The sequence below is a fragment of the Sciurus carolinensis genome, chromosome 12 (assembly GCF_902686445.1).
Source record: "Sciurus carolinensis chromosome 12, mSciCar1.2, whole genome shotgun sequence".
NCBI classification, from domain to species: Eukaryota; Metazoa; Chordata; class Mammalia; order Rodentia; family Sciuridae; genus Sciurus; species Sciurus carolinensis.
This window is the reverse complement of record NC_062224.1, coordinates 2,084,690-2,097,551: the sequence shown is the minus strand read 5'-3', so window position 1 is coordinate 2,097,551 and position 12,862 is coordinate 2,084,690. Positions and strand designations below refer to the sequence as shown.

Genomic DNA, 12,862 nt, shown 5'->3' with positions numbered 1-12,862 from the left:
GATCCTTCCTGTCTTTTAAATGGAAATCAACTGCTTAAATTATTGGTTTGACCTGTGCAAAATAGTGCAAATAGATTCACAGTCATTAGACCCTTGCGACATGGTTGATGTGTGCATCGTGCTGTTGCGTATTATGTTATGATATAATACCATTATCTTATATATACTGCATCAACATTCAAAAACCCCAAATGAGCTGCAAACAGAATCAACCAAATGTTTTTGAATACTGAAAAAGTATTTGTGCACTGAACAAGTATTTTAAGTCCTGAAAAATTATGGTTTTATTGGTAGTGCTAGTGGCCAAGAAGGCTCGGAGTCTTTGTATATTTTCATCTTTCCACAATGATAATTTGTTTCAATTCACTTAAAAACAAACTTGAGATGCCCCTTCTAAAGATCCCTTCCACATAGTTAAATTTCATGCTCCTGTGTGTGCTTGTGTGGAGAGACAGAGAGGAAGAAATTGATAAAAAGTACTCTTGAAGACAGAGACTAATTGAAAAATTCTTGATTCAGGCCTGAAATTGTCCCCGAGAGGTGTCAGCCCACTGAGTCATACTCTGTAAGCCTGTTTCCAAGACATGGGCCAGGGCCCGCTTGCCTCCGTATCCTGGAGGAGCTCACTACATCACATTACACTGTTTGAATCAGATGACAGGATGAGGGTGTTCCTACACCCAGTGGTGAGCCGGCGCCTCGGTTCTCACTCTTCAGGCCACCCCCGAGCTGCTAGCAGGCCCTCGCGCCTGCCTGCAGCTCCTTCCTCCTGCCATTTGCAGAAGGCTCATTAGGACCACTCATGAGGAATCTCTGGGATGGAACTGGTTATTCAGGGCTAGAAACACGCTTGGCATAATCATCCAGCGGTAACAGCCTGGGTTTTATAAACATTCTCCTCCGAGATTATTTGTTTAAAAAAAAAAAAGAGTTAAGCAGGTCAAGGCTGTTCTCACAGGGCACGCTGTTCTGCGTTTCTGTTCTCAGACCTGCGTTGCATTGCCGAAGTGTTCCAGGAGAAGCCTGAGCGTGCCCTGCTGCCCCTGGACCACAGGCATTTCCTAGTGGCAGGGGCTCAGTTCCCTCAGCAGGACCCTTCTAAACAGACAGGGAGGTGACAGCTTGAGTGGGTTTTGTTGTGTGTCTGGGGTCTCATATCTAGGATTTCCAGCACGATTAGCTGATGGGAATCATCGCCGTCATGCAGCCCTGCAGGGGGCATCTGCCGTAGGAATGGAAAGCTTGGCCTTCTGACCAGCGTGTGCAGGGCTGCGGGTGCTGCCCTGGCGGATGGTGCCTTGTTGAGTGAGTGCTGTGGTCCCAGAGCCTAGTGGAGGCTGTCGGAGTGCCCTGGACACGTGAGGTCACACACAAGCCGGTGTCCTGGCCCTTGAGAGCACCGGAGGGGCTCCATCGCGACCTGCGCACAGCGAGCCCAGGCCAGTGCTTCCCCGATGTGTATTCTCTTAAGAAACCCACCCCTGGAGATGTGGGTTATGGTGGCATTGCCTTCTCATCCAGCCCCTTGCCTCCTTCCTGAGCCTTGTTTCCTGTCTTTGGCCAAGACAGGAGCCTCTGCAGAGGCCTCTGCCCTGTGTTGTGGCGTCCGGGCCGCTCCCTGCCCTGTCCACAGACACCTCCGCCTTTGCTCAGTCACAAGGCAGGTATCCGCCACCTGGAGTCCAACAGCAGTTTGCTCAGAACGTGTGAGAGAAACGGCCGAGGATCTGCGTATACACCCGTCCAGAAGCAGCTGTCAGGCTCCCAATGTCGGCCCTGAATGCTGACTGATTTTGAAATGTTAATTATTTTATCACTCTGTTAGGGAACTGTGGTCTCCACCCTGGCGTCGAGAAGGGAATGATTTACTCTGTTTGGAATTGAATCAGCCTTCGGGTCAGTGGGGCTCCGGTGGGGAGATTGCTTTCTCCAGACCAGCATGTCTTCTCCCTTGGTGCCTCTGCCGGCCTCTGAGCTCAGGCCTCCAGGGAAAGACGAGAACGCTCACCCTTCAACACCCGCACAGGCACGCAAGGCCACTGGCTTCTGGTGAGCGGACTGCTCCCCCTCATCCCCTCGACCTGCAGAGCTGGAAGGCGGCCTTCTGGTGACTCTGTCTTTAACTGCCGGTGTTGGTGTTTTACTCTGAACGTGCTTTTCAAGAAGGCCCTTGCTGCTCCAGGGCAGCCCCTGGACCCGCTCTTGGGAAGAATGGAAGAGGGCTTTGGTGGCCCTGCCCCTCGGGGCCCCTCTCAGCACCCCCGCCTGCGCCGGCACAGTCTTCTGTTCGCTCCCAGTGAGCTGTATGTTCCCGTGGGTCCCCCCCGCCCCCCAGGGGAGCATCCCTGGTGGCCGTGTGGTCACTGTCCATGTCCTCCCCATGTACTTTGCTCTCTGTTGGCTACTGGTAGTTTCTCACTTAACTTCTGGATAACTGTGCAATATAATCATTGGGGAAATTTTAGAATCAAAGAGAAGGGCAGTGCCTGTCCCTTCGACACTTGGCCTTCGCGGGTCCCCCGTGAGCCCTGACCATGCGAGGTCCCGCGGTGGCTTCCTTCCCTTCCCTTCTCAGTTCTCCAGGGACCCCACCACACACCTGGCTTCTGATGTCCCTTCAGACCTAGGCTTGGACATCTCCATGCCGTTCCCTTTTCCTTGGTGACAGGGGACACCAGATGGGGTACCTCTTGTCACCCATCACTTTCCTTTTTGGCTAAAGGCTAAAAATGCCACTTCTGCCCCAAGACACAGGTGGTTCTGGCCTTTGGTGGCACGTTGCTCATGTGAACCAGGGCCCAGCACTGCAGGCACAGGGCTGGTGGACGCCTTGCGCTCAGCCTGGCTCCTCATGCAGGATGTGCTTCGTTCCACTCCGGAAGGCGTGCAGGAGAACAGAGCCTTAGAAAAGGAGAAAAGAAAGTCACTTTTGAAGCCAAACGTCTGACCTTAGCTCTACAAAGCCGTCTGGGGAGGGGGTCTGTGCCCAGCCCCAGGCCCGCCCACTCGTGTTCAGGAGCTCCTGCCTCACCTCCCGACCGCACCCTCGGGGCCAGGCCAGGGACCATCTTGATCCTGAGCCTTCCTATCTGTGCCAGGCATTCCCTCCTACTCTCCACTAGAACTTTCTGAACCTGGCTGAAGAACCGAGATGGCCGTTTGTGCAGGGGTGAGGGAGAAGCCACAGTGACGGCATTCCACGAGGGAGGGCGGCCTGCCGCAGGCCAGGCAAGGACATGAACCACGAGATCCAGAGGTCTGGCCCTCCGTCCCCAGCTCCCAGAGCCTTGCCCTTGCGTCCAGGCTGACCACAAACCCACCGCGGGTCCCGTCCTGCGGCCCCACTTCCAGACCCACAGGGCTTGAGCTGAAGGCTGCAGCCTCACCACGTGTAGTCCGAGCAGTTCCAGGTGCTTCTCATCGCCCTCGGCGTGCGGTGCCAGCGCGTGCCAGTGAGTGGGAGTGCGGTGCAGGAGGGCTGGGAGGCAGGGGCCCTCGGGCTGGGCCTCCACTGCACCTGCGCTTACTGTGGAGCAGACCCGCACTGAGCCATTGTGTTCAGGGTGGGGCACGCTCGTGTGTGTGAGTGCTTTCCTAACGGTGGGAAGAGACTGAGAAACAGACCGCCTACCAAAACAACGCCATCTGCTTATTTTTTTGAAGTGCCATTTAATTTTACGTATGTATAAAGCCACTTGGTGCTGTAGTGGCTTTCGATCGGCTTCTCACACCTAGTGCGAGGAGATTGTTCTTTTCAGTCCTTAGATGTTGACCAAAGCACGCGTCACCTGGGATCGTTGGGTCTGCAGGGGCTGGATCGAGGCTCGGCAGGATTCCTGAAAGCTTTCTATTTCTAAACCTGTGCCTGGAGAGATTAAGTGTCTGTCTTTGGTAAGAAAATGGCATTAATGAAAACCAGTCAAAACCTGAAGAGATATGTACAAACCTAGTCGTGGAAGCATTTGCCTTGACTCCCGGCTCAGATTCCGCCATGCTGCTCTTCCAGACGGTGGCCACCTCCGTCTTCTCCACGCCCCTGAGCCCCTTCCTCGGGAGCGTCATTTTCATTACATCCTATGTCAGGCCGGTGAAGTTCTGGGAGAAAAACTACAAGTAAGAGCCTAAAATCCAGGCCGACGCTGTGCCCCGGGACACCCAGAGGCCCCGTCCCTCCCCTGCGGCAGCTGTGGCCTCAGGCTCCGTTCTCTGTGGGGCGGGCAGGGCCGAGCCTGGCTCCCTGGCGACTCCCCACACCGTGGCTCAGCCCGGGGGCCCTGGAAGGAGCATGACTGATTGGGAATTAGCAGTAAGGTCCGGGCCAGGCTTCTGCAGCTGTGAAGAGGGGTGAGCGGCTGCTGCCAAGTCTTAGCAGTGACCTAGGGAGCAGGGGACAGGTCCTTGTCATGAGGTGCTGAGATCGGCCCGAGGGCACGATGCTTCCCTTCTGTGGTGTCCCTTTGTGGGCACCTGGCACAGCATCCAGCCACCTAGGCGTCAACCATGCCCCGTGAGGCGCAGCTCCCGGAGCTGTGGAGCGCCCGGGTGCACCTTTGCTGGTGGACGGTCTCAGCTCCCTCCAGCCCTGCTGACGGAGGGCCTGCTTGTGGCTGTGTTTGCTTTGGGTGCTGCTATTATAAGGAAGGGAAGGCATCCTGCCTCTGAGCCACCCTCCCCAGGGCATGGTGGGAAGCCAGGAGTGGTGACCGCTGAGCGACTCCAGGAGCTGAGCCAGGGAGGACCTGGGGTCAGTGCAGAGGGAGAGCCACGGCCAGGCCTGCTCCGAGGGCAGAGGCCCCGCGTGAGAGGCAGCTCTGCCTGGGACCTTCTCCCTGTGCGCTGCGTCCCCCGCCCCTCTCTGTGGTGTGCTTACGCTACGCGCATCTCTGGCACTGGACAGTGTGGCTCAGGGGCCAAGAGAAGGTGGGAGACGCGTGGCTCCCGTTTGTGGTGGAGACGGTTTGCCCAAAGGTAAAGGTGCTCCCTTCTGGTGCAACCAGGGTGGTGTGGGGGCCACAAAGCCGAGCTCCACACTTGCCTGGGTTCACATCTCCCGCCACCTCTCACCACCGGAGACACGGGCTTCTCCTCCCTCATCAGTAAAATGGGGGTGAAAGAAGAGGATCCACTTATAAGGGAAATGCACCTAGGACAAGCCTGCACACAGTAGGCACCTCATATACCTGAGCCAGAGTGACGCTCTGCAGAGGAGCCCCATCCCCAGGTGAGCTGCAAGAACAGGTATCTCCCATGACCACGGGGGCCGTCTGTGCTCAGGTGGGCGGAGGGAGGCCTCGGGATGGTGCCCACTTCTGCTTGGGTGTTTCGCCTCTTCGCTTCCAAACCTCAGTCCTGCTGCAGGGCGATGGGCTGGGCACCGCAGAGCCAGCTGGCCTTGCAGTTCAGCACACGGGGGCTTCTGCACAGGGTTCCTGTTCCTCCACTTGGTGGCACGAGGGACTGGTTCTGCCAGCACGTAACAGTTTAGCACTGTTACCTGTGGGGTGTGGACCTCAGGTGGGCAGGACTGCAGGTCTGTGGGCTCAGATGCGAATGCTCCCCTCTTGCCGGTCTCTCTGTGGGGCGCACGTGGGACATTTCTCAAATCCACTTGGGAAAGAGCTCTTGGTGAAGGGAGGGACCAGGTGCTGACTCCTGGGGCCCGTCTGCCTGGACACTCGGCAGATGGAATCGGGACAGCGGAGCAGTGAGTGCCAGGACAGGACCCCAGGGAATCTCATCTGGGTCCTTGCAGACGCCCTAGAAAACATCCATCTCTTACTGAATAGCAAACAACCCCAAACTTCAGTGTCTGAAACACCAAACCACTTCTGACCCTCCTGGCTTCTGCAGGACAGGACTGGGGAAGGGCTCGGCTGCCTGGGGGTGACACGGGGTCCCTCCCGCAGTGGCAGTCACCAGGCGAGGAGGCGGGTGGGGCCAGAAGAGCAGAGGCCATCTCTCCAGGTGATTTCCAGGTGTGGTGACGTCTGGTTCTCAGCATGGGCCTCGGGGCCCAGCTCAGGTGTCCCCCGGAGCGAGGTGAGAGGCCATGCTTTCCCACTCTCCCGCAGAAGTGCATTCTGTTGTCTGAAGCACGTCACACACCCACCAGGTTCCCAGGGAGGGAACTCTGCCGGCTGTTGACGGACAAGTAGCCAGGTCCGAGAAGGACTTGTCGGATGAGGCACTGTGGCTGTCCTCTTTGGAAATAAATTTGCTGTCATGGCCTTCAGTACATTCTATCCACAACTGGCACGGACCGTATGTACCTTCCATTCTGGGCTGCTCCATTTGTTTATCTCTGTGTCTCTGGGGAACCCTGCACACAGTAGGTATTCTGTAAAGACTTCTTAAATGGATTAAATCCAATAATATTGTGTCAGAGGGGAAGAAAACAGTCTGGGTGTGCTCTGCTGGAGCTAGGAAGTTCCCTGCCAGACTGATGAGCCTCAACTGCCGTGGTGCACACCCGCACTGCTGAGCTCCGCCAGGCGCCTCCTCCTCGCTCCCAGGCAGAACAGCAAGTGCACCTCGGCGGGCGTGCGGTGTTCGTGCACCCCGTCCCGTCCCCGTCTGCATCTGAGAAGCGGCAGAAGCGCACTCCGAGGCTGTGACTCACCACCCCTCCCTTGGTATGTGAACATTCACTAGCCAACCAAGCTGTCATTAACGTGAGACTGACATTCAGGCCACAGATACGACCCACGTGCCCAGTTATCACAGCAAACCCCTCTGTCCTGGAGGGTGGGATGTTCAGCCCCCTCGAGGAGTGGAGATGCCCCCTGACGGTGGTTTCCCTCCGCCATGTCAGAAAGCTTCCGTAAAACGTGAAATGCAGACAGACACAGCCGCTGGCGCAGAGGGACTCAGCTCCTGTGGTCGCAGCATTTCCAGAATGTGCTCCAGACTGTCTTGAGTGGCCCAGCGTTCTGTGTTGTGCTAGGCGCCTGTGTGTGTCTCGTCCTGGGCCTTCACCCACAGGCAGTGCGCTACGGGACTGGCCTGCGGAAGTGCCAGCTCTCAGGCTGTGTCCTGGGACCCGCCCTGGTCCGGGAGCTGGTGCTCAGTTCTCCATGTCAGAGGCTTGAGCTTCACAGTCAGTCAGACCTCCATTAAAAGCCAGCCCATCACCCTGGGTAGGTGCTTGGGAAGTTATTCAGTCTGTAAGCCTCTGTCCGTCTGTTCCCTGTTGCTGTAACTGCAGGCCACAGGCTGGGTCATTCATAAAGAATGAAGGTGTGCTCAGCTCAGGGGCTCCTAGGAGCTCCACGGTCAGGGGCCACAGGGACGAGGTGGTTCTTGCTGATGGGGACTCTGCAGAATCCCAGGGCATGCAGGGCACTATGTGGCAAGAGGACCTAGCCTGGATCTCTCCTCCTCTTATGAAGTACAACCCACGGGACCAGGACGCTCTTCCACCTCATTCAGCCTTGGTCACCTCCCGGAGTCCCACCTGCACACACCAGAGTCGTGTCTGGCTTCCATCTCACGCCACTCCACAGGGACTAATTCCCGTGGGGTTTGGTGGGGCCTTTGAGCCATGGCAGCCCGTCAAGCATTCTGTCCAATGGGACGACCATCTCTGTGCGCCTCTGAGGTCGCAGACCCGCAGGAGGCACGGTTGCCTGTGCAGTGCCAGGCGCTTACCCTCACGACTCTCCTGCCCTTGGTCCTGGCCCGGGTGGCCCTCCTTCCCCTGCATCTGTCTCCTTTCCCTCGACTTCCGACGTGGCCAAGCCTGGCGTGCCTGCCTCCTGGCAGCCCCAGCGGTCCTGTCTGACAGGGCGGATCGCCATCTCCCAGCTAGGGGAAGGGCTCCAGCAGGCAGCGCGTGACGTCGGTCCACGGCCAGCAGGTGGCCAGGAGCCCGTCCTTGTGTCCTCCCCCACAGCCCAGCCACATGTCAACTCACACAGGCTCTCTGTTCCTGGGGGCTCCTGGTCTTCCCTGTGTCCCTGAGAAGTTCTCAGTAGCTCCAGATCCTGAGCAGGGAGCAGGAGAAGCAAAGGAGGCTCCTGCCCTCGTGGATTATGCCGACCCTCTGAGTCCTCGGAAGGGCTCAGACTTGCCAGTTCATGCAGGTGGGCTTATCTTCTCAAACGGAGGCCCATCCAGGCCACAGCTTGCCCTTAATATTGCAGAGCATTAAATAGCACCACGCCTCTCTGAAGGGGATTGCAAAAGGTCCTCATCTCACCTGGGAGTTAATGACGGTCCTTTGGGAATCTTCCTTCGCAGAAGGGACTCAGGATCATCAAATGTGGTTAGAAATGTGAGTTTGGGGCAATAAAAAGATGCACATGAGCCACTGGGAGGATTGCTGAGGACGGTGTCCTCACAGGATTCACGTGTTCTAAGTCCGGCCCCCAAGTGATGCTGGGAGAAGGTCTTGGTTGGTGATGTCATGCGGGTGGGGCCTTGCGAATGGGGGGTGTCGAAAGGGACCCCAGAGAACACCCTCTACCAGGTAGCACATCGGGAGAAGTCGGCCATCTGTGACCACAGGGTCCTCCCCAGAAACGTGACCGTGCCGGCGCCCAGGCCTCCGACGTCCAGCCTGCAGAGCTGTGTGGAGAGAAATCCTCTTGTTTACAAGCCTCTGAGCTGCGGTGCTTTGTTGTAGCAGCCTGAGACAAGGCTGCAGCTGTGTGTGTGTGTGTGTGTGTGTGTGTGAAGAGACACGCTTAGGGGTCACATGGCGGGCCACCCCAGGACCACATTAGGGAGACAGTGGTGCCTATCAGTGCCTTGACTGATAGGCAGGTACGGCCTGGGCCTGAGGCACCGAGTCTTGAACTTTCCCAGAGAAGCAGGAGTGAGCAGTGAGGAGAAACTAGCCAGAGAGAGACGGGTACGCCAGGCGTGGAGACAGCCAGGGCCGGGGAGCAGGAGGTCGGGCCAGGTGAGGGGGCAGGTGTGCCCTCGGCCACGCGGAGCCTGCTGCGGAGGCTGCCCCTCGGTCCATGATGAAAGAATTTCACACGGAGACACGGGCCAAGCTAAGTGCCCGAGTAGTTCCAGAAAGGAGTGTGTTTATATAGAGCTGGGTGTGGGCTGATTGGTTGGGGCATGAAACGGGGAGAGAGTTGACAGGACGAGTCCCGTTGCCTAGGTTTCAGGTGGAGGTGTTGAGTGCTGATTGGGTGTGGCATGGCGCCACGGGAGCAGCCATGGGCGGTAGAATCCGGAAGAGAAGGCTGACCGGCGCCATGTTGGGAAAAGTAAGAGAGGTGACCTTATGCATGTCACACTGGGAGACCTCCTCAGGCCACAGCAAGCACGAGACCGCAGCCCCGGCCACAGCAACAGAAAGGGAAGTGGGGAACTCGGTGTCCCAGACACCTCGCTCCTGCCCGGCCGGGCTCTGGAGCACGGGGCGTGAGAGGAGGCCTGTCCCTCCATCCCACTGGGCAAGCCACATGGGACATGAGCCTAATGCTGGCGGCCCTGCGTTACCACGAGGCGAGAACTGGCGGGCGTGGGGACCCACCAAACACAGGCAGGTGGGCCCGGGACGCAGGCAGATTCCTGACCCCACGGGCGTGTGACCAGCCAGCCCACCAGACCTTTCAGTGGCGGAGCCGGAGAAGTCATCTTGGGTTTGCCATTTTGAGCTGAGTCTTCTGTCACTTGAACTGTAAGCAGAAGACCTCTCTCACAACAGGGACCCACCCCCACACCTCTGCTCCACGTGACGACAACCTTTGTCCTCCCAACTCTGTGGTCCCAGGGTGTTTCAGGGAAGGGGACAGGGCAGGGGCAAAGTATTTGCCCAGGGCCCAGGGGCAGCTGGGGGTGGAGCCTCGCCACTCCGTCACCCCACACGCCTGTCACCCAGCCAGCCCTGCCTCCTCCCTTCTCTGCCCGCCCTTCAGCGTCCTGCGAGGAATGAGAAAGCTCTCACGAGTCCCCAGGGGGTGTCGACGCTGGAAGCGTGTGCTGATCTGTTGTTCAGGTTTATTCCTGAAGGGGGGCACTTTGAGGACCCCGGTGTGTTGGACTTTTGGATCACGCTGGTTCGACCTTGTTCACCACACGCTGCGGTGCATGCTTTTACCGGGGGTCCTGTTCCTTTTTGCTGAGCACAGAAAGTACCCACCTGAGAAGTGCAGAGTCAGGAAGCGGCTGTGGGCTGTGAGCTGCAGCCGATGTCCCACCTGCTTCCCAGCTGTCCTCACCTGCGGACTCTTCAAGGTCGCCAGGAGCAGGCCTTGGGCCTGACCCAGTTGATGGACAGCTGCAGGCTGAGCCAGGCAGGGACAGCAGGGGGTACTCAGCCTCTCCAGCTTTCAGGAGCCTGCTAGAGGTGGGCCTGATTTACTCCCAATAAGGAAGGCAAGAAATGCAGAGGTTTTAGACCCAAGTCCTTTCATTTTGGGGCTCAAAATGACGTGGGAGATTTATGGACAGATTCAAGGTCCCTGGATGCTAGGCCTCACCCCCAGTGCCTTAAACGTCTTCCATGGGACAGGCGGGTACTCGGGTGACATTCCCAGCCACCCGTGCTGTGGTCTCATTCTCCCCTAGTGAGAGGGGGCGTGGGAAGACCACCTGCCGCTCTGTGTTAAAACCCATTCCGTGAGGCCCCACTCACCCCTGGGGGCCCGTTGGCCTTGTCGTCTGCCTGTCTTCCCAAGGCTCCACCCCTGCTGCGTGGGAGCACTGTCCTGCCCGGCTTTGCAGCAGCTGCTCCCAGGGCTTACGACGCCCTCCCACCCGTGGACGCTGCGACCACTCTCTCTGTGAACTCTGCCAAGCAATGGGTGCTCCCTTCATGATTTTTAAATGAAAAAATGGGCAGTGGTGTGAAAATACCGCACCCCTGAGACTCGGGGAGACAGACCACCAGGTGAGCGGGACATGCCACGCTGGAGGCTCCTGAGTTCCTGTGACTTGTTTCAGGGTTTGAACCTCCGGAACGCACTTCACTGCAGCAGGAAGACTTTGAGGGACGCCCTGAGGTCTTCAGGAGAAGAAGGGAATTTCTTAGTCGATCTTAAAGAAAACTGTCTGGGTCACACACGAAGATGTTTAAAAGCCTCCTTGGCTTGATGGAAGGCTGGCTTTGAGTTGCGGTTTCCACGGACACACGAGAGCTGCTGGGGCGCCTGAGTACTTTTCCCTCCCTGTTGATAAGAAGCTCTTCGCGGGGGAAGCCAGAGGGGTGGGCGATGATGCCGGGGGACACACAGGTGCCCTCTTCCACCTCCGTCCCGTACTCCTGGAGCCAAGACGCCACTTGCCCTTAGTATTTGAAAAGATCAAATTTGAAAGAACAAAAGTTCTCAAATTAAAAATTTAATTCTTTTCCACCAAAAAAAAAAAAAAAAACCTGTGCCCAGACATGCTGGTGCAGTGACATCAAGACCACGTTCTAGACGTCGTCACTCACATTTCTCTGGGTAACTGGAGGGACTGAGTCACTTACCTGGGCCAGGCAGTCAGGCAGGACAGGAAGGCACCCATATGGCAAAGGAAGCAGAACTGTCCCTACTCGCCAGACGACACCACGTCATGGTAAGAGGCCCGAGAGACCCACAGGCAACAATGAGGGGGAAGGAGCGAGGTCAGGACATCTGCAAGATACAAGATGAACGAACATCAGTTGTATTTCTATATCCCAGGAAAAAGCAATCTGAAGATCCAACAAAGAAAGCGGTTCCGTTTACCACAGCGTCGAAGAACACAGAGCGGCGGGCGGCAGTGCCAGATCCAGGTGGTGGAAGACCATCCTGACGTGAGAGGGAAGGAGAGGCAGCACGTGCTGAGACGCGGATGGCCTTGAAGGAGCTGGACGCTTACTTGGGATGCCGCTGATGTGAGATTTCCAGAACAGACGGTGCGCACAGGCAGGCTCGGGGGCGGGTGACTGGGCAGTGACTGCTCACTGGTGCAGACTTTCTCTAGGGGTTATTGAAATGGGTCCAGAGAGAACAGTGGCGATGGCTGCACAGCATTCCCAAGTCCCGAAGCCTCAGTCGCGCATGGAAACAGGTCAGACGGAACTCCACGCATGCCGGCCGGCCGAGCCTCCCGACTTCTCAGCGAGGAGGGCCTGCTGGTGCGTCAGGAGGGCGTGCTTGGTGGGTCCTTCTCTGCTCTGTCCTTGACCCGCTGTCATTCCTTGGTCCTCGTCTCCGCAGCCCCGGGCCCTGGATCGGGTACACTCCCACGCCATTCCTTTTGAACTTTACCTGGTGGGGTTTTATTTCGCCTCCCTTATAACTCAGACTAGTCTGTATCAGCCTGTGTGATACAGGCATAGCCGTGGAGAAGGCTGGTCTGCAGTTTTCTCTTTGTCTTCGTCCTTTCTCTTTTCCTTTTGTACCGTCTTTGTCTGGTTGTGGAATCAGTTATACTGTCTTCATAAGATGAGCTGGGCCGTCACCCCTCTTCTGTCTGCTGGAGTACATAACTGACGTTCTTCCTTAAGGAGCTGTAAAAATCTTGCTGGAAGAAATTGTGGAGAACTTTCTCTCAATTTGGAGAGAGTCAGCGTGTTTACTGCCTTGAATCTTGCAATCTGCAAATTTGAGATTTCTCTCCATTTACTTGTCTTCTTTGATTCCATCCCATTTTCGTATTCTTTAGCATAAAAGCCTCTATATGTTTTTGCTTATTCACAACTATTTCTTTTTTAAACCTCAATAATTGTGAATGTATTATACTTTTAATTTTGTTGTCCTTGTGTTCATTATTAATAACTAGAAATACACTTCATTTTTGCATGTTTGTCTTGTTTCCTGAAATCTAACTGAATTCTAGGCTTTGATTGTTTTTGCTTGTTTGTGGATTCCTTGGGGTTTTCTGTGTAGATAACCACAGGAATTGCAAACATACTGTTCTGCTTCTTTCCTTTGAA

The 12,862-nt window shown here is 56.5% G+C and overlaps 1 protein-coding gene across 3 annotated transcripts in view; it reads left to right on the top strand.

Moving 5' to 3' along the window:
* Pcnx2 (pecanex 2) overlaps nucleotides 1–12,862 on the top strand; it is a 181,434-nt gene that overhangs the window by 121,502 nt on the left and 47,070 nt on the right. For all 3 annotated transcript variants that reach the window (XR_007104322.1, XM_047520586.1, XM_047520585.1), the window contains exon 23: nucleotides 3,984–4,113. Coding sequence is in view for 2 of the 3 variants with exons in the window: in XM_047520586.1 (XP_047376542.1) it covers nucleotides 3,984–4,113 (130 nt within the window). In the remaining variant the exon portion in view is untranslated. The remainder of the gene's footprint in view (nucleotides 1–3,983; nucleotides 4,114–12,862) is intronic.